The sequence below is a fragment of the Pan troglodytes genome, chromosome 3, assembly GCF_028858775.2.
Source record: "Pan troglodytes isolate AG18354 chromosome 3, NHGRI_mPanTro3-v2.0_pri, whole genome shotgun sequence".
Taxonomy (NCBI): domain Eukaryota; kingdom Metazoa; phylum Chordata; class Mammalia; order Primates; family Hominidae; genus Pan; species Pan troglodytes.
This window is the reverse complement of record NC_072401.2, coordinates 41135599-41162212: the sequence shown is the minus strand read 5'-3', so window position 1 is coordinate 41162212 and position 26614 is coordinate 41135599. Positions and strand designations below refer to the sequence as shown.

Genomic DNA, 26614 nt, shown 5'->3' with positions numbered 1-26614 from the left:
ACGCCTGTAATCCCAGCACTTTGAGAGGCCGAGGCAGGCGGATCACGAGGTCAGGAGATCGAGACCATACTGGCTAACATGGTGAAACCCCGTCTCTACTAAAAATACTAAAAATTAGCCAAGTGTGGTGGCACGCGCCTGTAGTCCCAACTACTCAGGAGGCTGAGGCAGGAGAATTGCTTGAACCTGGGAGGCGGAGGTTGCAGTGAGCCGAGATCATGCCACTGCACTCCAGCCTGGGCGACAGAGTGAGACTCCGTCTTAAAAAAAAAAAAAATTAGCCATGTGTGGTGGTGCACACCTGTAATCCCAGCTACTCAAGAAGCCAAGGCATGAGAATCACTTGAACCCAGGAGGTGGAGGTTGCAGTGAGCCGAGATCATGCCACTGCACTCCAGCCTGGGTGACAGAGCGAGAATCTGTCTCAAAATAATAACAATAATAACAATAATAATAAATAAAGCCCACTTGAATAAAGAATCATTTATTCATTCCATAAAGATGGATTAAGCCCCTACTGAGTGATTAGAATGCTATATAACTGAGAATATATAAAAGCAATCTTTGGTCCTTTTTATTTTTTTAATTAAGAAATTTGAGGCTGTCAAATCAGATGTATTAATACTGTCATTTTTCTCCAGCAAAACTCTATCTTGGTCCTCTGGGAGAGTAATTACTGAGGAAGACAGCCAAAAAGACAGGAATGAAAAGAGTTGGAAACACCAGGGCTCAGTAAGCAGGTGGCAACAGGTACTTGATTCCTGGTACTAGCTTCTGTCACGATTTAAAGAAGAGACACAAGAAACTATAGCTATAACCCTTCCACTTCCTGGCTTATAAAAGAAAACGCAATGATTCTCATGACTGCAGGCGTTAAATGGAGTGAGACTCCATGTATGGGCAGCAGATGGCTCCTGGCCTAGCCTTGTAAATGGCTAGGGAATGGCATGAGCTGGAGCAGAGAGCAGAAACGGGTCTTGCTGCCAAGTGTCAGACAGATCGTGTCTGATGATCGCAGGTGGTAGAATTTCAGATAACCACAGGTTCCTGGGAATCTAGAAGCTGTTGGAAAAACTGGGAGTGATGTTCTTTCTGGCCCTTGGAGATCTTTTGGGCCAGCTGTGTGGTTTTACAGACGAGATGCTGAAGCCTGGAGCCTGTGTGGCTGTGTGAGGCGCCCGGTTAATGAGTATGGCTCCCAGCCTGTCTGAGATGGGACCCTCCTGGTGCTCTGGAAGCCGGAAGTGCTAACGGAAGGATAGCCCTCAAGGGCTCCCAACCTGAAGGCTCCTCAAAGGTGCCTGCAGTGGACCAGCCAGCCCCCGTGTCCCATGCAGCAACAGAGCTGGCTACGGGCCGTGCCTGCTTGGCTGCCTGACGCCTGATGGCCGTGTGGCACCCGACACACTCTTTCCTCCCCAGCCCACATGCTCGGCCTGAGCTGATCGCACCAGTTTAGGTTTGCACAGTCTGTCAGGAACACTCTGAATGTGGAGGTGTGTTTACTACAAAGCAATTTCTTCTCCCCCTCAGAATACAAGAAAATCAAGGACCTACCCTGTTGCTCTTATGTATGACCACAGTGGCCTTTAGCATCATGACACTGGGATTGGGGAAAAACCCAGATGTGTAAAAAACTAATGGGTGACATTTTGATCACTGTGGAAGCCAGCTGATGGGATATAGAGTTTGTTTACTATCTTCTCAATTTTTATGTATGTTTGGAAAGTTCCAGAAGGAGAAGAGTAAAAAACAGGAGAGAGATGGATGAACTCTTCTTTTAATTCCTGTACTCCTCAGGCTGGGCCCCAAACTCCTTCTCCCAGGTAAGGGTCCAGGAGGCCAAGGTCACTGCAGACCTCCCTGTGGCTGAGACCACCTGGCCTGTCTCCCACTGTTCTGGAAAGCTCTCTACCCCTTTCCCTCAACCCCCTTTCTTTGATATCTTTGGGACCAGCCTCTCCTGGGCTTTTCCTGCCCTCTTCCCCAGCAATTTTTTTCCCACCTTCTCATTGGACCTCCTGCCTCAAACAAGGCCTCTAAATGTCTTTCTTCCCCAGTCACCAGGCCTTGGTTTGACATGTTTTTTGTTTGTTTGTTAGTTTGTTTTTGAGATGGAGTCTTGCTGTGTTTGCCTAGGCAGGAGTGCAGTGGTGCAATCTCAGCCTACTGCAACCTCCATCTCCTGAGTTCAAGTGATTCTCACACCTCAGCCTCCCAAGTAGCTGGGATTACAGGTGCGCACTACCGCACCCGCCTAATTTTTGTATTTTTAGTAGAGATGGTGTTTTGCCATGTTGGCTAGGCTGGTCTTCAACTCCTGACCTGAAGAGATCCACCCGCCTTGGCCTCCCAAAATGCTGGGATTACAGGCATGAGCCACCGCACCCGGCCAGCTTTGTCTTTTCATGCTCCACACTCTCCCCTGCTCCCCCGACTTCACCCACCTCCCAGATCCATGTCTCCTGCCCAGACCGCAGGCCTCAGTGCAGGGTCCCAGCACCCACCTGCTTGGTGGGCCTCGTCACCTGGTGCTCCTCAAGCACAAGCACCCCACACGTCTTGTCCACCCTGGAGCTCATCAGCTTCCTGCACCAAACCAGCCCTCCTTCCCTCCCCCACTCCAGTGATGGGGTGCTTAGCTGTCCTAGCAGGGACCCCAGAGTTATTCTTAATCCCCTCCCTCATCCACGTCTCTCACACATCTGCCACTCCTGCCAGCCATCCTTCCAACACCTCTTCCATCTGTCTCCTCTGCCCTGTTCTCGCAGATGCTGATTTAGCCTGCACTTTGCTCATCCCCCTGCGCTGGACCACCGCAGTGGCCCCCAGCAGTCCCCTTCCCTTGGCCGGCTTTCTCCCACCAAACAAATCACATGGGGTCACCTGTAATATTGCAAGACTGGGATGGCTCGGAGTAAGGGCCAGTCCTGGCAAGACACAACGCACTGTGCAAACTGAGTACAGACTCCTGCACAGCACCCCTGCAGCCACACCTGAGCCTCACCACAGTGCCTGGGGCATATGCATAGGGCAGCTGGGAGTTCTCGCAAACAATTGGGGGGCCTTCTGACCTCCCTGCCTTTGCTCATACCTGTTTCAATGTTCTTTGAGCCATCTGCTGCCTTCTTACTGTGATGAGGTCCTTCTTACACTTAAAGAAGCAGCTCAAACCTCATTGCCCATCTGTAACATTAGACGGGCTTGCAAGGCTGGAACCTTATCTGTTTGAATTTGCCTCACTGGTTCCTGATACATAATATCAGCTAGAAGGTTCATGTAGAAGTGAATTGAATTTTTTTTTTTTTTTTTTTTAGACGGAATCTTGCTCTCTTACCCAGGCTGGAGTGCAGTGGCGCGATCTCGGCTCACTGCAACCTCCACCTCCCGGGTTCGAGCGATTCTCCTGCTTCAGCCTCCTGAGTAGCTGGGACTACAGGCACCCGCCACCACACCCGACTAAGTTTTTGTATTTTTAGTAGAGACAGGGTTTCACCGTGTTAGCCAGGTTGGTCTCGATCTCCTGAACTCATGATCTGCCCACCTTGGCCTCCCAAAGTGCTGGGATTACAGGCGTGAGCCACTGCGCCCGGCCTTTAATGAATTGAATATTTTAAAAAATAATACCACACCATAAAATCCAAATGGCAGTTGCATTCATTTCCTATTGTTGCTGTAACAAATGGCCACAAACCGAGTGGCTTCACGCCACACCACTTGATTCTTTTCCGTTTCTGGAGGTCAAAAGTGTCAAATCCCAGTGTTGGCCGGGCTGTGTTTCTTCCAGGGGCTCTCGGGGAGAATCCGTTTTCTTGCCTTTTCCAGCTTCTTGAGGCTGCCTGCATTCCTTGGCCCCTGCCTCCTGTTCTTTCCCTTAGGAAGAAAGTGCCTCCCGCCTTCCCTTGTGAATTTGCTGGGCCCACATAGATAGTCCAGAGTAACATCCCCATCTCAGGATCCTTCGTTGATTACATCCACCAAGCCCCTGTTGGCATGTAAGGGAACATAGCCACAGGTTCCTGGGATGTGGGGAGGGATCATGACTCTCTCCCGCAGCAGCCCTTTTCAGAAGTCAGGTGCCGAAAAGGCAGGCTTTTCACACAGGCAAGTGATGCTTGGATTTCGTCTTAAATAATGAAATTCGATCGCTTTTATGTTTCATTGTCCATAGATGAAGTCGCTCCACTGGTCTGTGCTCTAGGCCTGAAAGAAAGGCCTCACTGCCTCTTACAGATCTCCATATTTAGGGACTCGGGATATGTTACATGAGAGTGAAATGGGAAATGCACAAATCTCTTGACCTCTACAGTGAGGAGAAGACACCTGTTTTATCCTGGGAAGTGATGAAGCCTCTGGAGGGTTAGTTACCGGACTCACCCACCGTCGTGGACTGACAGATTGCTGCCTCCCTAATCTATTAGCCTCTACCTTGGAGGAAACAACAAAAGATAAGGCTGTTAAAAAAAAAAGTGAGAATTCCTCCCAAAAAAGCCTGAGGCTGCTGAGTTTCTCCCTGGGGAAGCTGTGGGATTCCAGATGGTTGCCCTTAAGGCATCAGTCACCTTGCTCTGCACCAGAGGAAAATGAAGATTAATAATCATAATTTTTTAAAGTTAAGCCTAAAAGGCTGCCTATGAAAGAACCGAGGCACAGAGGGCACAAAGCCGAAGTTCGATAGGAATAATCCATTGCTTATTGACCAAGGCCTGTTCATCCGCCGTGTCGGTAACCTTGGGATGTTGCACTCTGGGGCCTGCCAGCCACCATGGAGAGGCTGATGGATCTTGGAGGCTAATATCAGAGAATGTCAGAGCCGGGGAGGGACTTGGAAATCATGTTTTTCAACCCCTTCACTTAAAGATGAGGTGAAATTCCATGCCCAGGGTTGTATAGCTAAATGGAAGCAGGGCTGAGACTCGAATGTGGGTGGCCAGAATCTCAATGCCTGGCCCTTCTGGCTGCTGTTGTCTGTTAGAGGACAGACACAGGTGACACCTGTAACAGTAACTACAAAAGATATGATATAACGACCTCTTCTTTGTAGCACAGAATGTAAATACCGTGGGCATTTTGATACAAGCAGGGTCCTGGGGCCAGAGGACCAGGCGGACCGTTGAGCTGGGCTAGGCTGAGTAGATGGGCGTGCGCTGGACAGTGTGGGGTGGGCCACTGGCCACCACGTGAGGGAAGACACCACTACGAGCGGACACCAAGACCCACCTCTTCTGGAGCAGCGGGGAGTGCCGTGCAGTGGGAGGAACATGCTGGAAAGTTGGTGGGACAAATTTTGGAACTCTTAAAATCCACCCAGAGGTTTTTGGACTTTGTGTGGTTGACCACAGGGAGCTTTGGGGAGATTTGGCCTCAGGAAGATGGTGGCTGCACATGGAAGTTGGAAGGATTGGAGTTGTGTGCCGGGAGACGTGGTATATTTCTGAAGGACCCTCTAGGGAGGAGAACCAGAAGCAAGGCATCCCTTGAGTGTGATCTCCAAAAGGGATGTCTTCTGTCCATTTCTTATGTGTTGCCTTGATGGTGGTTGAGGCTGGATGGGAAGGCCACAGTGTGGAGAAGACTGTGCTCACCCCTCAAAGTCTCCGCCCAGTGACTTGCCCCAACCCACCCCCGAGCCCAGTCGTGGAACCCATTCAGGACTGAGCAAGGACCGACTTTCCCAACAGGAAGGAGGGATGTGTGCCACAGGCCCACACTTGTACTCAGCCCGCAAACATGTATTAGTACCGGTGATATGCCAGGCCTGAACTAGACGCTGGGATGAGTTAGGCACAGTCGTCTTCATGGAGCTGCAGAGTGTTGAGGGGAAGACACACTCAGACACTTGCTGTGCCCCCATATATGTACTGTGTGTGCGAGGAACCTTCCAGGCTCTCACCCATCTTCAGCTGAGTCCTGGCAAGAGGATGGGGATGGCCTGAGCACAGGCAGGGAGGCGAAGAGCAGCTTAGAATGGCTGCATGGTGAGGAGGTTGGAAATGGAGGGATGGAGGCCAGAAATTTCCAGGAGGTGAAACAGGACGAATGTGGGGATTGGGTGTGGCACGTGAGGCAGGGGGAGTCCGGTTCTAGCATGGAGGACACTGAGCTAGAACGTGAGGAAGCAGGAGTAGGTTGGGAGGAGAAATGTTGGGGTCATGTGTGGATTGCCGGTGATTAAAGCGTCATGGGGCAGCCAGGTGAGGTGCTGCTGAGCTGGAGCCTGGGCTTAGGGAGCCCCACTGCAGGGCTGCCTGGGGCATGGCGAGGTGAGGTTGCGAGGCAGGGTTTTCCGGCCAGACCTTCACGATGGCCAGTTGCCTGCCATAATAAATCCCTGTCCCTTCCCAAGGCCACCAAGGCTTTCTTGGGGAAAGTATCCATCATAGTCTATGAAAAGGCTGCCAGGTCTTACCTTAAGAGAAATAATTTAAAAATTCCTCTGTGGTTATATCTCCAGACAGTATCCTGGCTTAGCATCAGATGCAAATAAATCACTGTGATCCATTCCTAGATGGGTAAAGCTTGGTGTATATGTGTGTGTGTGTGTGTGTGTGTGTGTGTGTGTATATATATATATATATATATATATATATATGTAAAAACACTTTCATCTTTGAACTGCTGTCTTCCAATGTCAACATTGAGAAATACAGTCGTATCGCATGGTTCTTTTGAAGCCAAGTAATGTCACAGTCAGTATCCTTTTTATCAGTAGAAAAAATGCGAACACCCAACGTTGGCTGCATGCTCACCAAGGTGTCTGAGCAAGCAATAAATAATGCGCCGCCGCTGCCGTCGCTCTGAGATCTGGAGTCTGAGACGTGTTTAAAACAGTCAAAGGCCTTTGATAGGACTGCAGTCCATGGTGTCTCTTTGTGTTCTGACATTCCCTGTGATTGCCCTTCAACTGTCTCAGTCAGCTGTGGGCTGGTCCATTGTTTGTGCACATGTTTATACATCAGAGCCTATTGTTTGCTTCCGCTGCGCCACTGTCTGTGTCATTATATATCATCATGCGATTCATGCGCTCCTCAAGCCTTTCTGTTTTCTAATCATAACACTGGTTATTACACTAGATAGAAGGGTTCTGTGAAATTCAGTTTTCACTAAGGGTTGTTAGAGATTCCAAGAGTTCAACAGACTGGGTTTTGAAGTTATGTTTTTTTTTGTTTTTTTTTCAGAGGGAGTTTCGCCCTTGTCCCCCAGGCTGGAGTGCAGTGGCACAGTCTCGGCTCACTGTAACCTCTGCCTCCCAGGCTGTTCAGGCGATTCTCCTGCCTCAGCCTCCAGAGTTGCTGGGATTACAGACGCCGGCCACCACGCCCAGCTAATTTTTTGTATTTTTAGTAGAGACGGAGTTTCACTGTGTTGGCCAGGCTGGTCTCCAACTCCTGACCTCAGGTGATCCACCCACCTCGGCCTCCCAGTGCTGGGATTACAGGCATGAACCACCACGCCCATCCTTTTTAAAAAAAATTTTTAGAGGCTAAGTCTTGTTCTGTTGACCAGTCTGGTGTGCAGTGGTACGATTATAGCTCACTGCAACCTCAAACTCCTGGGCTCAAGCAGTTCTCCCACCTCACCCTCCAGAATAGCTGGGACTGCAGATACATGCCACTGCACCTGGCATTTTTTGTTTGTTTTTTGTTTTTTTTTTGTTTTTGGTTTTTTTTGACAGTGGTTTCACTGTGTTGCCTGGTTCGAGAGCTGGTCTCAAACTTCTGGCCTCAAACAATCATCTTACCTTGGTCTCTCAAAATGTTGGGATTACAGACATGAGCCACTGCGCCTAGCCCACATCGTAGGTATTTTACTCAGAAATGAATTTCTAATTGTCATAAAACTATATGTTAGGAAGCTATTGAAATTTTTCTTTTAATCATTGCATACATTGTTTACCATTGACACGCTGGCTGCTAGCTCAGTTAACTTCATAACTAAAGTATGTGTTGGTAATCAGCTTCTCTTACTAATGGACTGAAACATTTTGCTTGCACAGGGATTTTGCTTATGTAGCAAGAGATAAAGATACAAGAATTTTGAAATGTCATGTATTTCGATGTGACACACCAGCAAAAGCCATCGCCACAAGTCTCCACGAGATCTGCTCCAAGGTAAGGCGGGTCAGGGCAGTATGGGCCGCCTCTCTCTTTTTTTCTTGCTGCATAAAGGGATGTGGAAGGGCGGGGGAGTGGGCACATCAACCTGCAGTTGAGCTCAGGGAGAAGTAGGCAGATTGTTCAGCCAGAGTCATTAAAGTATTCTTGCTGCGGGCCAGGCATCGCTCTTGAGTAGCACTCCATCTACACAAAATGAATAGAACCATAGTCCCTCCCGCCGCCTGGAAACATATATATATATGTGTGTGTGTGTTCAGCCAAGTCATTAAAGTATTTTTGCTGCGGGGCAGGCATCGCTCTAAGTAGCACTCCATCTACACAAAATGAATAGAACCATAGTCCCTCCCGCAGCCTGGAAATGTATATATCTCAGGTAGGCAAAACAATGGCAGAGATACATACACCCCAGAAAACTGGGAAAAGGAGTCAAAGCGGATTTTCCAGGGGCAGGGCCATCTGACCTGAGATTGAATGTGGGTAGAGAAAAAGGCTACAGGAAAGGAGGTGGCAAGAAACCATCCAGGGTTTCTGCAAATGCAGGGAGCTGGGGATTGCCGTTAACACACACCGACTTCCTGAGCACACACAGTGGCTCGTAGAAGCTCCCTGTCCAGCTGGGAGGCAAGACTGTGGTCTCATGCTAGTGAGGGTCCTGCTTCCTTAACCAGAGTCACAGCCTCAGAATGAGAACAAACAGTCTGGCGTCACCAGCCTAGCCTCCGCCTCCCACCAGCGTAACAGCCCCCTTGCAGACATCCCCCACCCTCTGCCCTACACACCCATGGACTCCCACAGATGGAGTCTCTTGCTTTTCAGGAGGAGGTTCTATTACCAAGCAGCTCTGGCTGTTACAGATTTCTTCTTTATGTTGACCCGAAATCTTCCTCTTGGAACTTCCAGGTACTGACTGGAGATCTGCCATCTGTAGCAGCAGAGAAAGGTCCCCCCATTCTCTTTGGTGGCCAGCTCCTCAGACACTTGAAGCCTTGCTGTGTTTCACCATGTGTTACGTGTTTTAGAGGCACTGGACAAGCATCTGTCATTGAGTCTTCTTGCCCCTGACTTCCTCCCTCTCCAGATCCACCACCCCCGTCTCTGCAGCCACTTTTGGGTCACATGGCTATTCCAGGTCCCTAACCATTGTCTTCTGGGCACTCTCTGGTTGGATCCCCCAGATGAACACAGTATTCCAAAAGTGAGCAGAGAGCAGACCAGGGCCAGGGGCTGCTCTGTCCTTTGACCGCCAAGGATACACTACTGTGGTGCTCGATGTTCTTGGCAACCACATCACCCCCTGATTTCTCTTCACATGGTGGCAGCTGAACCCCCAAGACACTGGCACAAGCTGCTTTCAGCCAGCCCTTTCCATGCCCCAGACTTGGTTAATTTCTTGAATTTAGATGCAGAATTTTGCCATCCCCTCTGTTGAATGTCACCTTTCTGATTCAGGCTGACATCATAACCCAGCCTCACTCCCACAATTCTTCCTGAGCCGTCAAGACCCAACCCAGGCCAGGGGTTGGCCCAGCCTGTTAACCGAGCAGGAGGTCCAAGCCATGGTGCCTGAGGGAGGGACAGGGGCAGGGAGCTGTCCCCAGCCTCAGAATGAAAGAGCGCCCCCGTCTGCCGCTCTGACTCCCATGACGGGGACGTGCAGGACGGGCACTGGTCTTGAGATCACCACGTTTATTCCCGCCCGTGTTCACATTCTTGCATTGATGAGACGGGGGTGTTGCTGCCGTTTGCAGCATTGCGGCCTGCTCCCTGGATTTCATTTCTCATTCATTCATGCAACACATAGAATGGAATGTCATTTCTGTGCCAGGCACTATCAAAGGCACTGGGGAGAGAGCAATGACCAAAACAGAAAAAAAAAAGTCCTTGCCCTTATGGAGCTTATATTCTGGCATAAAGCCCTCAGAACATGGCCTGGCACAGAATAAGTATGCAGGAAACGCTTGATTTTATTCTTGTCGGCAGCCCTCTTGCTCGCTGCCCTGGGCACGGATCTGGAGATAGGCAGAGTGGAGGTCTGCAATGGAAATGACTTTCACTCCACTTGGAATGGAAAACTTAGTCTGGCAATGAAGATCCGAGTTACTTTTGGGGTCACTAAAGGGTGGGCTTCTTTCAGTCCCTAAACCCACAGCACTGTATGTAACTGGTGGAGAACAGGAGTATAAAGTGCTTTACTCTTAAGTAAAGCAGACATCAATGTCCCTTACAGAAGAGAAGCAATTTAGAGTAGTTTGAGGATAACAGCAAAAATGGCAGGTGTATTAGTCGGTTTTCACGCTGCTAATAAAGACGTACCCAAGACTGGGTAATTTATAAAGAAAAAGAAGTTTAATGAACTCACAGTTCCATGTGGCTGGTGAGGCCTCACAATCATGGTGGAAGGTGAAAGGCACGTCTTACATGGCAGCAGGCAAGAGAGAATCAGAGCCAAGCAAAAGGGGAAACCCCTTATCAAACCATCAGCTCTTGTGGGACTTACTCACCACCACGAGAACAGTATGGGGGAAAACTGCCCCTATGATTCAGTTATCTCTACCAGGTCCCTCCCATAACACATCGGAATTAAGGGAGCTACAATTCACGATGAGATTTGGGTGAGGACACAGCCAAAGCATGTCAGCAGGGGACATTTCTGAGCACTTAATGCTGTCTAGGCCTTCCCTGTGCTTGACACACTCACTCATGTGATCCTCAGAACTACCATCTGAGACAAATACTGTTACCACCTCCGTGTGCAGTCGAGACACAGGAGATCAGGTCACTTGCCCAAGGTCAAGGTCACACAGCTAGTAAGTGGCAGAGGTGCAGTTCGAACCCATGTTCTCTGTCTTCAAAGGGTGGCATTTGGAAGCACTGGAAGAAGCCATTGCTGTGGCTGCCGCTGGCCACTGTGGGCCGGCAGGGTCCATGCAAGACCAGGGAGACTTGTTTGAGTTGTTTCTAGTAGAGGTGGGAGCCTGGTGAAAGGAAGAAGTCCATTCCAAGCAATCAGGAGACTGCTACTCTGAGGAATAGTTTTTCACCTATCATCCCCAGAGAAAATGAGCGGAATTCCTCAACAAAATATGTAGCCCCAGAGATACAGGGGTGGGACTTCAGGCAATAGACTAAAGCTGATCTAACTTGGAAGTGAAGTCAACCTAGACACTTTACAGGCTGGAATAGCTGAAGACATGGGGGCTTGAACCCACGCTCCAAAGCTGCACTTTTTCCCCCTTAGATTATGGCTGAACGGAAGAATGCCAAAGCGCTGGCCTGCAGCTCCTTACAGGAAAGGGCCAATGTGAACCTCGATGTCCCTTTGCAAGGTAAGTCAGTGGTACCTCATGTCTTCATTATGGCCCTGTCCCTCCTGGTCCAGGACTGAAGGCTCTCAGATGGTTCTCTGGTATTTCAAGTCTCCTTAAAGAGCACACTCAACTCAGTAAGCACAAGTTGAGCCCGCACGCTGGGTCTCAGAGGCACAGTTGATTTTGCATCACTAGGGTTAGGCACAAAGCCAGGATGAGTTTTGTTGTTATTGGACAAGATTTAAAGAATATTGTCTTTAGTTTTTGCCTTCGTTTTCATTTTGTTCTGTATTTTATGTTCTTTAAGAATACTGTCTTCATATTATAATTCATGTACAACCTGGGATAAGGACCCTGGCTGGTTTAAAAACACGTGGGTTGGGCTGGTCTGAAGGTAGTGAGTTACCTCAGTTGATGGTTCAGCCAGTTACAGATCGACCTCCTTGTGCTCCTCATTCTCCCCTTCCCACTACTATACTTGACTAATCTTAAAAAAAGAAAACATGGGCCAGGCGCGGTGGTTCACATCTGTAATCCCAGCACTTTGGGAGGCTGAGGGCGGGTGGATTGCCTGAGCTTAGGAGTTCAAGACCAGCCTGTGCAACATGGTGAAATCCTGTCTCTACTAAAATACAAAAAATTAGCCAGGTATGGCAGCATGCACCTGTAGAATTGCTAGAACCCAGGAGATGGAGGTTGCAGGGAGCCAAGATCGCACCACTGCACTCCAGCCTGGGCAACAGAGCGAGACTCTTGTCTCTAAAAAAAAAAAAAAAAAAACGTGGGTTGATTACTGGGGGAACTCAGTTATCTTCCTATGTTTCTGATTGTGCCCTTTGAGGTTACATTTTCTCTGGGTATCAACCACACCTAATTAAATAGGACACCAAAAGCTGCTACTTTACTTAATATACATCAAAGAGACAGTAGCAGCTTTAACACATAGATGCCACTTCCTGCTTTCAAATGCATTCCTATCTTGAAAGTTGAACAGGATTTTAACAGAGCCCCAATATCTGGAGTAATGCTGCTCTTGTAGAATAGTTGTTACATTTACATCCAGAAACATAGGGCGTTATGGCACAGGGCGTGTCCTTAGCATTCAGATGACGCAGAGCTGCGGCTGTTGTGTACATGTGTGTTGGAACCACTGAGAAAGATGTGTTGCTTTTGTTCCCTGTAGTAGATTTTCCAACACCAAAGACTGAACTGGTCCAGAAGTTCCACGTGCAGTACTTGGGCATGTTACCTGTAGACAAACCAGTCGGTATGTGAAATGCTTATTGTCTTTCCACTTTGCAAGTGTGCGGGAGCTCACAGGAGGCGTTCGCCCTCCGAGGAGGGTGAGGTCTGCTGTTTACTCTCACTCCTTGTCTTGAATCAAACTGTCACACTGTCACCTGCCAGAGAACATAAACGCTCCTGATCAAAAGATGAGTAGAGGGACAGGCCCCGCTGCTTTGACCTGTCATCCCCAGCATGCAGGACTTTAGCAATACAGACGTGGATTTCTTGTTTACCCAGTAGTCCAGAGCTGTGTGACCCAGGGCCGTGGAAGAGCTCTGCTGCTCTGAAACGAGGCCTCCGTCTCTGAGGCCAGGGCACCTGCTTCGTGTCTTGTCAGCTGGCGGGCCAGGAGAAAGGACTGTGGAGGCCTCATGCTGTCAAGGAGTGACACAGTAGTGGCACAGCATTCAGCTCACATGCCAGGGGCAGAGTATAGTTGCTGGGCTGTACCAAGCCAAAAAGAGACTGGGAGATGAAGCCTTCACCAGGGCTAAAAAAGGCTGTGGAGAAATCGCGAGCCACATACACTGCCAAGGGGGCTGTAAGATGGTGCAGCTGCTCTGGAAAACAGTCTGGCATTCTTCAGAAGGTGAAACATAGTTACTTTAGACCCAGCAACTCAGTTCCTAGGCGTAGACCCAAGAGAAGTGAAAACGTTTGTGCATACAAAAACGTGTATGCAAATGTTCACAGCAGAATTATTGATGAGAGTCAAAAAGCGAAACAACCCGAATGCCCTGACAAATCAACTGACAATTAGATAAATAAGATGTGATACTTCCATACAGTGGAATTTTATTTGGCAATAAAAAGGAATGAAGGACTGAAGTGCACTGTAGCGTGGATGAAGCCTGAAAACATGCTATGAGGGAAGTCAGTCCCAAAAGACTGCATACTGTGTGATTACGTTCATATGAAATGCCCAAAATAGGCAGAGCTCTAGCGTCAGAAAGTAGGTAAGGGTTGCCTTGGTCTAGGGGTCTGGGGAGTGGGGGAAAAATGGAGAATGACCCCTACCAGGCACAGGGTTTCTCTTTGGGGTGATGAAACTGTTCTAAAATTGATTATGGTAGGTCTAGCATGGTGGCTCACACCTGTAATCTCAGCACTTTAGGAAGCCAAGGCAGGTGGATTGCTTGAGCCCAGAAGTTCAAGACCAGCCCAGGCAACATGGCAAAACCTCATCTCTACAAAAAAAATTCAAAAAATTAGCTGGGCATGGTGGCATGTACCTGTAGTCCCAGCTACTCGAGAGGCCGAGGTGGGAGGATCATCTGAGCCTGGGAGGCTGAGGCTACAGCGAGCCGTGATTGTACCACTGCACTCCAGCCTGGGTGACAGAGCAACATGCTGTCTCAAAAAAAAATTGATGATGGTGATGGGTGCGCTCTGTGAATGTACTAAAATCCACTGGATTGCACACTTTACGTGAGTGAATTGCATGTGAATGATACCTCAATAAAGCTGTCACTCCCATGCCTATCCCCCAGAAAAACTGTGAAAACAGGTGGCAAAACGGCCCTACTGAATGGGGGTATCCACTGTAAAGGTGCCATCAAGAGACAGTGAGGGTGGGGAGAGGCTGAAGGGCCATGGTCTGCTTAGGTAGACAGCGTCTAAGGCACCAGGTCCCCGGAGCTTCTCCTGACTCTCCTCTCCTACTGAAAAGGCTGTTACTTCTTTTTTTTCCTTTTTCTTTTCTTTTTTTTTTTTTTTTGAGACAGAGTCTCACTGATATTTGCCCAGGCTGGAGTGCAGTGGTGCGATCTCAGCTCACTGCAGCCTCCGCCTCCTGGGTTCAAGCAAGCATGTCCAGCTAATTTTTGTATTTTTAGTAGAGACAGGGTTTCACCGTGTTGGCCAGGCTGGTCTCGAACTCCTGACCTCAAATGATCCTGGCTCAGCCTCCCAAAGTGCTGAGATTACAGGCGTGAGCCACTACGCCCGGCCAGAAGCTGGTATTTCATTCCTATTGAGCAAACATGAGAATGAAGTGTCCTGTCTATTAAAAAAAGATCAGTCTGGGCGTAGCTGTTATTGGTGATTTGGGCCCACATTTGAGTGTGGTAAGTGGCTTTAGGACACTTTAAATTATCCTTTTCTGTCCCCAGGAATGGACATTTTGAACAGTGCCATAGAAAATCTTATGACCTCATCCAACAAGGAGGACTGGCTGTCAGTGAACATGAACGTGGCCGATGCCACTGTGACTGTCATCAGTGAAAAGGTGAGAAGGAATCTTCGATGACATTGGCGTGTCTTATACAGTGAGTATAAGATACAGTGGTTTTCTGTGGAACTTAGGAACATAGTCAAGGCTGGAATTGTGCATCCTTGTGATTAAGATGGCCTACATTTGAAAGATTTGGCCCTTTGTCTGGGTCTAAATCTGTGCATACCTCTGTTTTCCTGTGGCCTGAGAAACTTCTCTTCTGGTGCTTCTGATTCTGTCTTCCTCATGTGCCCCAGAGAGAAATTGTTTGCTAGAGGTGACTGTGTGACGCTAGTAGTCGCTCACTCTCAGGGCACCAGTATTGCCTGGGCTGTGTGATCTGGGGATGAAAAGCAGAAGATGCTTCCATTTGGGAGAGTCCTGTGACTATCAGTAGCAGAAGGACCTATTGGTTGTCTTGAGAAGAGGCCACATTAGCCTCAGCCCAAATTATCTCAGTTTCGTGGTTGAAGAAATTGAAGCACAGAGAGGCTAAGTCATTTGCCCAACATCACACAGTTGGAAGCAATGGAATCAGGATTTAAATCCAGGCAACCTGGCCCAGACTTGTGCCCACTTTTCTATTCTGCCTCTGTGAAGCACCTGCCAGGGACAGACCACCAGTCATCAGCCTGCCCCACAGCTGCCCGGTTCACCCTGGAGAGAGGAGCAGGGTGCTCACTGCCTGCCTCCAGCTGGCCACACTGAGCTCTCCTCACCTCTTCAAGTAGGTCCCGCCCTTCCCCACACCAGCATCATCGCAAGCACCGCACCCTCCATGCTCCACCCTCTGCCTACCCGACCCTTACCCAGATCACCACCACAGCCTCCTTCCTCCTGAGAAAACTTCCCGACCTCTCACACTAGTGTACTTTGCTCATTAAACACTCCCAAGGCACTAGAGTGAATATTTAATTAGTCAAGATGTTAATGATCCAAAAGTCAACATTTTGGATGTGTTTATTAATTCAAAACTTGCATATGGTTCTTGCAAAGGATGTGGTGTTCATCCCTATGAGAAAGAATTCTGAACACTTCTTTACGCTGCCTCATATGGATCCCAGATGGACACCAGTTTGCAAAAAAGAAAAGAAAAAAACAATTTGACAACTTTTTGTTGATTTGGCAGCTTTTTGTTTTATATGGTTTTAGATGGAAATGTGATTCAATGTGCTGTTTAGTTTGGGTAAGAATCACTGGATGAAGAAAGATACCGTGAATCCCTTTTTTCTGGTGCTCTGGGGGTTTACTTGGCCAAATGGGTTTTGGGCCACCAGGTGTCTTGTATTTGGGCTAGATGTAAGAAGTATGGACGGCACTGTCCCTCCCCACAGTGAACTCACAGCCACATGGCATAATGGAGAATGGGACCCACATCACACCCCATGACAGCAGTGTAGTTCAGAGCAAGAATGACCTCCAGAACAGGGTAGCCATGCAGTGATGGCCTCTTCAGACATTTGGGCAAGGTTCCGCCTTTCGAGAAAAACACAGGTCCTTTCTGAATTCGGCCTGGCTATACTTTCTGAATGCCAGTTCCTATGTGCTGCCACTCTAAGCTTGATCCTGGGATCTCCTGATTGGATGCCGCATAATGTCTCTTGCAGAATGAAGAGGAAGTCTTAGTGGAATGTCGTGTGCGATTCCTGTCCTTCATGGGTGTTGGGAAGGATGTCCACACATTTGCCTTCATCATGGACACGGGGAACCAGCGCTTTGAGTGCCACGTTTTCTGGTGCGAGCCTAATGCTGGTAACGTGTCTGAGGCGGTGCAGGCCGCCTGCATGGTGAGTTATCCCGGTACAGGCTGTTGAGCCCTCCCGCCTCTGCTCATCTCTAATATGCCATACATTATAGCAGAATCACTCATGGAAATGAAAAAAGTCGAATCCCTAAAGTAATGCTTTACTTTATAATGCCGTCATTCCTAGGGCCAGAATCAGTTATGATAAACAGATTACATCTCCAAAGGCCAGAACTCCTGAAAGAAGTGGGGCCAGATAGAGGCTCCGATGAGTTTCATAACCACCAACTTGACGACGGTCAATCCTTGATCCCAAATCAATTTCATGTGTGAAATGTTGGTCATGTATGAGTTCGTACTGTTTGGGTTCAATTCAGTACTTTAAAAATCAATACATTGAATGACTTTTGTTTCCAGTGATTGGTTTCTGTACACCGTTCTTATATATTTTATTTATATGTTAACTCAGTCCTTACGACAACTCTGTTAGGTAGTTGTTAGTTCTGTTTTATTTATGAGAAAATAGAGACTTTAGCGAAGTTAGAGAATGGGCCTCAGGGCTTGTCGGTAAGTGACAGAGCCGAGCCTGGATTCAGCCCCAAGCTGCCAGGTGACAAAGTCAGGGCTCTTTATACCACATGGATACTTGGAAACAAACAAGAATCCCTCATTATTCCTTCAGCACGTGTCCTTTGTGCCCCTCTTATGCCAGACACTGCAAAAGTTCTAATAAAAATGAGGGAACTGGGCCGGGGGTGGTGACTTACGCCTGTAATCCCAACACTCTGGGAGGCTGAGGCAGGCGGATCACTTGAGGTCAGAAGTTCAAGACCAGCCTGACCAAATGGAGAAGCCCTGTCTCTACTAAAAATACAAAATTAGCCAGCGTGGTGGCGCATCCCTGTAATCCCAGCTACTCGGGAGGCTGAGGCAGGAGAATCACTTGAACCTGGGAGGCAGAGGTTGCAGTGAACCGAGATCACGTCATTGCACTCCAGCCTGGGCAACAAGAGGGAAACCCATCTCAAAAAAAAATGAGGGAGCTGTATGAGTGTGGGCACCAAAGCCTGTGGGCAGGTGTGTTCTAGCAGCAGCAGGTTGGGTGCTGGGCCCGAGTGGAAGGAGGTGCGGTCCAGATCATGGCGGGCTTATGATGATGGCGTGTGGGGGCCTGATTTTCTTCAGCAAGGATTGCTAAACTGGGGATTGAATTGATTGTATTTAGATTATTTATCTATTTATTTATTGAGATGAAGTTTTGCTTTTGTTGCCCAGGCTGGAGTGCAATGGCGCGATCTCAGCTCACTGCAACCTTCGCCTCCTGGGTTTAAGTGATTCTCCTGCCTCAGCCTCCCAAATAGCTGGGATTACAGGCGCCTGCCACCACGCCCGGCTAATTTGTTATATTTTTAGTAGAGACGGGGCTTCATCATGTTGGCCAAGCTGGTCTCAAACTCCTGACCTCAGGTGATCCACCCGCCTCAGCCTCCCAAGTGCTGGGATTACCGGCATGAGCCACTGCACCCAGCCTGTATTTAGATTTTAGACGAGTATCCAGCAAAAAAAGAAGACAACCAAGTAGAGGACAGGTTGGAGGAACAAGGCTGAGGTGGCGATCAGCCAGGAGCCCAGTTACCTTCTGCAGATGGGAGAGAGGAGGAGCGTCCACGCTAGGAGAGCAGCGTTGGGAACAAACAGGAGCAGAGGCTTTGAGAAGCACCGAGCTGCCTGGCTGGAGGAGAACTGCTGCATGTGAAGCCCCTGGGCTTCATTTAATTCAGCCTCGCACTTACGGGCTGGAATCTGGAGCATTCAGCATGACTGAGATACAGTCCTTGCATTGTAGAGCTCAGGTATAGTGGGGGAGACACAGAAACCTAAACTCTGTTACAGTGTAGAAAGTGCTGTAAATAAAAGTATGAGGATCTTCACTTTCAGCCGGGCGTGGTGGCACATGCCTGTAGTCCCAGCTTCTGAGGAGGCTAAGGTGGGAGGATGGCTCAAACCCAGGAGGTCGAGGTGCAGTGAGCTATGATGGCACCACTGTAGTCCAGCCTGGGTGACAGAGCAAGACCCTGTCTCAAAAAAATAAATAAGAAAAATAAGTATGAGACTGTGCTGGATTGAGAAGTAACTGGGAAGAAAAAGAAGTGGAGGCCCTGAAAGCAGGTAACTTACAAAGTTTGCCAGTGAGGGGGAGCTTGAAGGGCAGCATTGGAGGGTTTGTTCATGTGTTTATTTCAGGACAGGAGAGGCCTGCCCCTTTTTTATTCTTTATTTATTTTTATTTTTTATTTTTTAAGAGATGGGATCTTGCTGTATTCCCCAGGTTGGTCTTGAACTCCTCCCTGGAACGGCAGGGGAGCACCACCATGCCCAGTTAGGTTTTCTTTTGTGGAAAATGGAGGTAGATAAAGAGTCGAGGAGGCTGGGCGCAGTAGTTCACGCCTGTAATCCCAATACTTTGGGAGGCTGAGGCGGGCGGATCACTTGAGGTCAGGAGGTTGAGACCAGCCTGGCCAACATGGTGAAACCCATCTCTACCAAAAAATACAAAAATTAGCCGAGTGTGGTGGCATGTACCTGTAGTCCCAGCTACTCAGGGAGGCTGAGGTGGGAGGATGGCTTGAACTTGGGGGTGGAGGTTGCAGTGAGCTGAGATTGCACCACTGCACTTCAGCCTGGGTGAAAGAGTGACACCCTGTCTCAAAAAAAAAAAAGAAAAAAAAAAAAGAGAGCCAAGGGGAGGGACTTAGCCTATGAATTAGTTAGAGAGACCTTTTACTTTGACATAGTCCAGAAGATGCTAAGAACCAAGAATGGGTGGAGCTTGGGGAAGGAAAGGGAGTTCTCTGACCACCCCCCTCCCCACCCCATACAGCACATTGTGAGGTTATGAATGAAGGGAAAGTTTGCACCTGTAGTCCCAGCTACTCAGGAGGCTGAGATGAGAGGACCCCTTGAGCCCAGGAGTTCAAGTCCAGCCTGGGCAACATAGAAAGGCCCTATGTCTAATAAAAATGTTAAAAGGATGAGGTGGGAGAGCAGATTGCAAAGGTGGGGCGTAGAAAAGAGGCATTTGACCTTTATCATTTGAAATAGAGCAGGAAGGAGGGAGAAGGGGAGGCCTGGCGTTGAACACTTGTTATCTAGTGTCACACTTACACCATCCTCTGTGAGAGTGGCTAACTCCCTGCAAGAACTGTAGGGCCAGGATTCTAACTCAGACACCCTGAATATGCAGGAGCAGGGCTGGGGTTCAGGGGAGCAGGGACAGTAGAGGAGTCAGGTGAACCCACTGACCAGGTACAGGGAGTTGATGAGATAAAGGAAATCTGTGAAGAAAATAGAAAATGGGAGATTTCAGCCAAGCGAAAATGGATGACAACTATTTCGGTATTTTATGAAATTGAAATAGATCATAGCAGATGGTTTTAGTCATAAAATGAATGGCTTTCAGACTTAATTATACGTTTAAGTGATAACGACAATGAGTTTTATCTCTTTGGCTACAGTTGGTTTTCTGATTCTCAATTCATTTTCCCTCTTGGAAACAACTTTTACTCATTTGCTTCCTATTTTAATTGTATCACTGCAACGAGTGGACACAGCTCAGCCAATCTAGTATAAGGCATACTAGTAAAATCAAACCATTCTTCCCTCCTGCCCGCTCTGAATCCGGTGTTTCTAGCTCAGGGGCTTTCTTCTTGGTTCAAATCCGCATGATTCTCCTCTGAATGATCCATATGTGAATTTATACCATGTGAATATCTATTGACACTAACGTTCTTTTGAATCTGCTTAATTTTTAGGCATATTTTACAGCTGTGTGGTATAGGCCCAACGGAAGACATTTTGGCAAAATTTAGAATAGAACAGAGAGGGATCCTTTATGAATTCCAACACTTAGGTGTGGTTTTGATTCACACTGGATGTACGTGACTACTATTTGAAATTCCAAGTCCAGAGTCCCATGTTGCCATGTATAAATCCGTGCTTTCGATGTGTGTAGTTTGGGTTGTGATGTGGGCCTAGTAAAATACCTTACACAGAGGAGACGTGTAATCAATCATCATATTTCATATGATTGATTTGAAAGGGGTTGTTTTGTGGCCTAAGGGGTATGATAGAACACTGTACCATATCCTTCCCCCAGAGTCTTGCTTTTTACAGGGACATCAGCCTATTCCATTACTAAAGAGCCTGTTAATATTTAAGTTGATTTTTTTTTAAAAAGCCATGGAATGACAGTCCTTCCTTGGTATACGTGGGGCGGGGTGTGGGGGTGCTCTAGGACCTCTGAGTATACCAAAATCCTGCATACTCAGGTCCTGCAGAACCCACGCACAGGAGAAGTCTGCCCTCTGAATAATTGGGTTTTGCATACCAGGAATACTATTTTCAATCTGTGTTTGGTTGAAAAAAAATCCTCATATAAGTGGACCTGCACAGTTCAAACTCTGTTGTTCAAAGATCAGCTGTATTTTTTTTTTCATTATTTATTTTGAGACAGGGTTCACTCCGTCGCCCAGGCTGGAGTGCAATGGCCATGCTCACAGCTCACTGCAGCCTTGACCTCCCAGGCTGAAGCAATCCTCCCACCTCAGCCTCCCAAGTAGCTGGAACCACAGGCATGTGCCACCACACCTGGCTAATTTTTGTATTTTTTGTAGAGACACGGTTTCACCATGTTGCCCAGGCCGGTTTCAAACTCCTGGGCTCAAGTGATCTGCCTCCCTCAGCCTCCCAAAGTGCTAGGATTACAGGAGTGAAACACCATGACTGGCCAGGTCAACTGTATTTTAAAACGTTTGGATTAGAAAAAAAAAATTTGATAAATTTTAACTTTTTATCTAATCTTAAAGAATTAGTTATCTTCCCATTATGCAAAACCAGGTGGACTACATTGTTATATTTCTGAAGAACAGGAATTATCCCTGGTGCCAGTGCTAATGGATTTTTAAAAATTAATCCATAAAGATTTAGACTTGTATGTACCATGTATCTTGAAACTTAATACCTCATCTTTTTAATTAAAACAGGAAATAGGGAAGGAAACAAACATTTTTGAATGCCTTCTGTGTTGCTAGGCCTATTTCAGGCATTCCACAAGCATTACAAGTATTACTTATTTAATCATAACACCCTCTGTAAATAGTCCTTTCTTCAGCCATTTTACAGTTGAAGAAACAGGCTCAGAGAGATTTAATAATTTGTCTGGGGTTCACAAGTGATAGACCTTAGATTCAAACTATGCCCTTTCTACTGTGCTGTCAGTGTACCATGAGCACCTGCCTAGATTTGCATGTCTCTGATGAAAAATGTAATTAACACACTCTCTCCCAATCCTTTCTGGTTTCATTAGCTCATTGACTGTGAGGTGTATTCGTTGCGGACTATCAATATAGAGGACACGTGGAGGGTGGAAATGGATGGAAGGAAAGGGTGGCAAAAGCCAAAACCCCTTTGTTGAGCCTAATCTTTTAGGAGAATTTAAAGCACTCACATTCAGAGAAAAATAACTCTTGGATTTATGTTTAGGAACTAGGTCGTTAACCTTTGGGAGTCAATGTATTATGGGTCATGACTTAAAGTCATATTAAAGATGAAATAATATGTTGTTAATTACCTTAAAACACGTTTTGTTTTATTTCAGTTACGATATCAGAAGTGCTTGGTAGCCAGGCCGCCTTCTCAGAAAGTTCGACCGCCTCCACCACCAGCAGACTCAGTAACCAGAAGAGTCACAACCAATGTAAAACGAGGGGTCTTATCCCTCATTGACACTTTGAAACAGAAACGCCCTGTCACCGAAATGCCATAGCTGCACATGCAAAAGGACTCGGCTATTTACCTGAAGATTGACTAGCTACACTAAAGAAAATGAACTCCGCCATCCGACCTTCCATCCAGTTGCTGATGCTTTGTCTTCAGAGAATTTACCCTTAACCAAGCAGTGTTAGACAAGCATGTTCTCTCGTCTTGCCACCATCATGTGATATGAAAAGAAGCATGAATAATTTTTTTGCTGTAAGTTACATCATGCGCAGTGGAAGGTCTTTTTCTTATTGTAAATATTGTGAACATTACTTAATTTCACACACACACAGAGAATGTGGCCACACCCCTCCTAGTGAACTAACGCTGCGTCCTTGGAATGAATGATGCGTGAGTTAGTTTCACTGTCTTCTTGGCTGGACCTGTCACAAGCAACCTTTAAGTCCTACAGCACTTTGCCCTGTTTTCAACATTGGAGTAGGCACTGCATAGCAGATACCATTGAATTGCTGTAAAAATAGGATGGCGAGTTTGTGTTTTAATTTTTCATAAAATTGAACCTGTTGGTTGACAAAATTGGCTGTTGGCATCAGTATAAAAACCAACTGGCAGCTTTCCCTGACAAGCTCTTTGACACATGGACACCATTTCATGTCTACAGCTGTTTGTGGGATGTTGGAAAAAAATGAAACTTCAAAATTGATGAAAAACTAAATTCGAGGAATTAAAATCGAACAAAACATAGCCTTTCTTTTCCGATGGTTTTCAAACTGATTATTTTTAAAAGAGATTAATAAAATCATAATGCATTTTGGGTGGGACATATTTCAAACTTCTGCCTTATATTGTACGGTGCAGCTTAGAGAATTATAGTTCACTATGGCCATTCTCTACATAAACATTAAGATGAAATACTCCTCATCAGCCTTTCATCCTTAGTTTGAGAATTAGCTGATATGCAATTTGAAGTTGAGGAAATATCATTGATATTTCTATCATGCGCGATTATTTTAGATTTCTACCACCGTGTTATTTTTGCTAGTCCATGTGCTAGAGGTAAACGTTCTGCTGGAATTCTGCATCCAGCTCTGTCCCCCTCTGATGCTTTTTGCCCAGAAAGCTGTCTGTCCATCATGCATTGTCCATGGCAACAAATTACATTAGGTTGAACCTTTCCTTGATTTTATGTATTTAATATTAGAATTTGTTGGACTCAACTAGATATATTTTTAAATTTATATTTTTTCCATTTTACTTTGAAGATTTGAAATTTTCATATCCGAGCAAAGTCTACATAGGAGTAATGGACTATTTAACAAGTTTCCCAAAAATAGCATTTTCCTGCTCCTTTTTATGTAGATGAGAAACTTAGCTGTAAAGACATACAAATTTAGACTCTTGTTGACATTGTCATTTTAAAAGGAAGTTGCTAAGGCGATCAATCTCAATATTAGTCTTGTTTACTTCTTTTTAATGTCAAAATTAACATTTACAACATCCAATTATAAAAGTAATGCTTTATGTTTATACACTGCTATGTATTTGTCAAAATGGTTTCCACATTCTTATCACATCTGAGCCTTACCAGGTAGAGAAGGTACTAAATACACTTTAGAAGTAAAAATATGAAGTACCAAGAGGCTAAACCCACTGGCCTAAGATCTCACCAAAGTTCATGAAAGAACCAGGACTAGGACCCACGGCTCCCAAAGCCCGTTCTTGCTGTGTTATGCTGCCTCCATATCCGTCAGGAAGAGCCTTTCCAGAATGACTCTGGGCATATACTAAGAAGAGCAGGTATGGAAAGATCTATTGTCAGGCAATCTTAGAATTCCCTACACGAGTGGGAGAAAGATGTCCAAATTCCTTACGCAGTGGTATTCATGATGGTGCCATTGCCCTATCTAAGTCCAGGACCGTTTTCCTACAGCGTGCCTCAAAAGTGTTGTAGAGGGCAGGATTCTACATTCACAGCTTGTTCCATCTACGAGATTTTCCAGATGCTACTTGTGGTAGAGACATTCCTAACTCATGGTACTTAGCCACCAGAGATCATGATGGAATGAGTGGGTGGCTTTTCTACCTGCCATTCCCTCAGAATTCATGAGGGGTGGGGGACAGGGGGACCGGAATTGTCTTAGCACCCCAATGTTATGACAAAACTATGCTACTTTAGAAACGCAGTCTGTTTTTCACCAATTGATATACTACTGATCTGAAGTCACCAGTGCCATCATAAGAAATTACTGCATTAAGAAAATCCTTGCTGTGCCCTTTGAAAAGCTGTTCCGAAATCATTTACAGTGATCTTTCATCTCGGTCGCTGTAGTGAAACATTTTAGTGTGATAAATTTCAAAATTCTAAACAAATTACCCACTTTTATATTGGAAATCTCTACCAGAACTCCCTCTTCATTTTTTAAGGCATACATTTGCTTGTTTTCAAGATCAAGAATTCTGAGCTAGCTTTAAGTAGCAAACTGATTTATATATGCAATTATAGGATGCATTAAGATGAATGATAGCCTTTACATATTGAAAACTTTGCAGACGTTTTGTTTTGAAAATGGCATTGTATAGTAAATGCAAATTAATTTTGTAAAATTATGTTAAAGAGTATGTTCAGACACTTTCTGCCATGGCCAAAAAGTATGTATGAAAGTATGTGTGTATTTGTTTGTGAAAGGATGCCAATGTTTTACCTGATATCTTAGTGACACTTCAGTTACCTATGCATTCTTTAGATCTGTGATTCGGTAAACAGGCAGCCATGTTCACGATGCCTTGTATGTCTTACCATATTTTTAATTAACCTGTTAAATACAGCTTAAAATATTTTTATTTTATTTATTCTATTTTTACTGAAATATACTGCATTATTGTGTTAATGTATTATCTTTCCTGGATATTATCTCCCAGTGTATCCAGATCTAAGTAATCTCAGTGAACTATACATTGCCTAAAAAGTGGTTTTGTAATGATTTGTAGTCACATTTCTATTGGGATATGTAGAAGAAAAGGCAAAATGCTTAAAGTTCCTTTTATTTTTTAAAAGCAGCTAGATAGACACAGACTTGCCACCTCATACATCTGCTCCTTGGCAACATCAAGGGGAACGACTAGCCAACATGCCTATGGCTAAAAACTTTCCTTTGCAGACTAAAGCACTGCTTGGTGCTTCGTTTTTCTACCCTTCACAACATGTGTGATTTCATCTAAGAGATATATACATGTACACATGCCCTTTGTTTCCACCTGGATACAAGATCACTCATAGCTAATTAGGACCATTGTTTTTTGTTCATCTGTCTTGTTGCATGAAGGGACATTAGGCCCATTTCCATTAAAATAAGTTCTTGGTGATAAACTGTGGCACTGCTACTTCTTTTTAAATCCACTTTATGATTTCAAGATGGACACTTGTAAGATGACTCGACACAAGGCCATTGCCTGGAAGCCCCAGAGCTTTCCTCCGTTTGTATGGCCCGTTCATGTCCCAGGCATTGCAACACAAACTCAAGATTTCACCACAACATGACAAGCATTTTCCTAACTGATATTAGCACAATTTAACTAATAAGCCCCTTCGCTCTCTAGTTGGCCAGGCTTAACCTAATACACATCTAACATGTGTGCCACACAGCCAGTAGAAAGTTTAACTTCAGCTTCAGGGCAAAGATACCCACTCACACCGTGTCAACGCAAGCAGTAGTTCCTGGCCTCCAGAGCAGCTTACTTCCCCTGAAAGAACGCTTTGTTTTCCTTTATACCCTTTTCCTGTTGACCACTTTTACACATTTAAATGTAATTTGTTATGAGAATAAATTTAGCTGCATAAAACGTTTGGCTCATTGACATATACAAGGAATAGAAATAGAAACTCGGTGTCTCTAGTTATTTTTAAATTATTCTTACCTCAGACTTCTTAGAAATCACTTTAGTAATGGAGCATTTTGCTTTGATTAGTTACTACATATTTCTGCCTGGTAAGAACTAGGAAGTAACTTCAAATTTTGAGTAATCACCCTGTACTTATTTGGTGATCAGGAAGGCCAGCTGGCTTTCCGGACATAGAAGCCTATTTAGTCACCAACTCGAGTCTTTTGTAAGCGGTCTTGCTAGGATTGTGATATTTTAGCACGAAGAAGTTTATCACTTCCTTTCAGAA

General features: G+C 46.1%; 1 protein-coding gene across 41 annotated transcripts in view; it reads left to right on the top strand.

Moving 5' to 3' along the window:
• APBB2 (amyloid beta precursor protein binding family B member 2) overlaps positions 1 to 25813 on the top strand; it is a 401712-nt gene extending 375899 nt beyond the window's left edge. For 37 of the 41 annotated variants that reach the window (XM_063808776.1, XM_063808767.1, XM_063808773.1 and 34 more), the window contains 6 exons: positions 7997 to 8111; positions 11356 to 11443; positions 12609 to 12692; positions 14824 to 14939; positions 16532 to 16711; positions 22325 to 25813. In XM_063808776.1, the coding sequence (XP_063664846.1) occupies positions 7997 to 8111; positions 11356 to 11443; positions 12609 to 12692; positions 14824 to 14939; positions 16532 to 16711; positions 22325 to 22492 (751 nt within the window). In that variant the 3' untranslated portion in view covers positions 22493 to 25813. The remainder of the gene's footprint in view (positions 1 to 7996; positions 8112 to 11355; positions 11444 to 12608; positions 12693 to 14823; positions 14940 to 16531; positions 16712 to 22324) is intronic. The other 4 variants (XM_063808781.1, XM_054682845.2, XM_063808782.1 and 1 more) reach the window with 1 other exon arrangement.
• Positions 25814 to 26614: the final 801 nt, after the last annotated feature.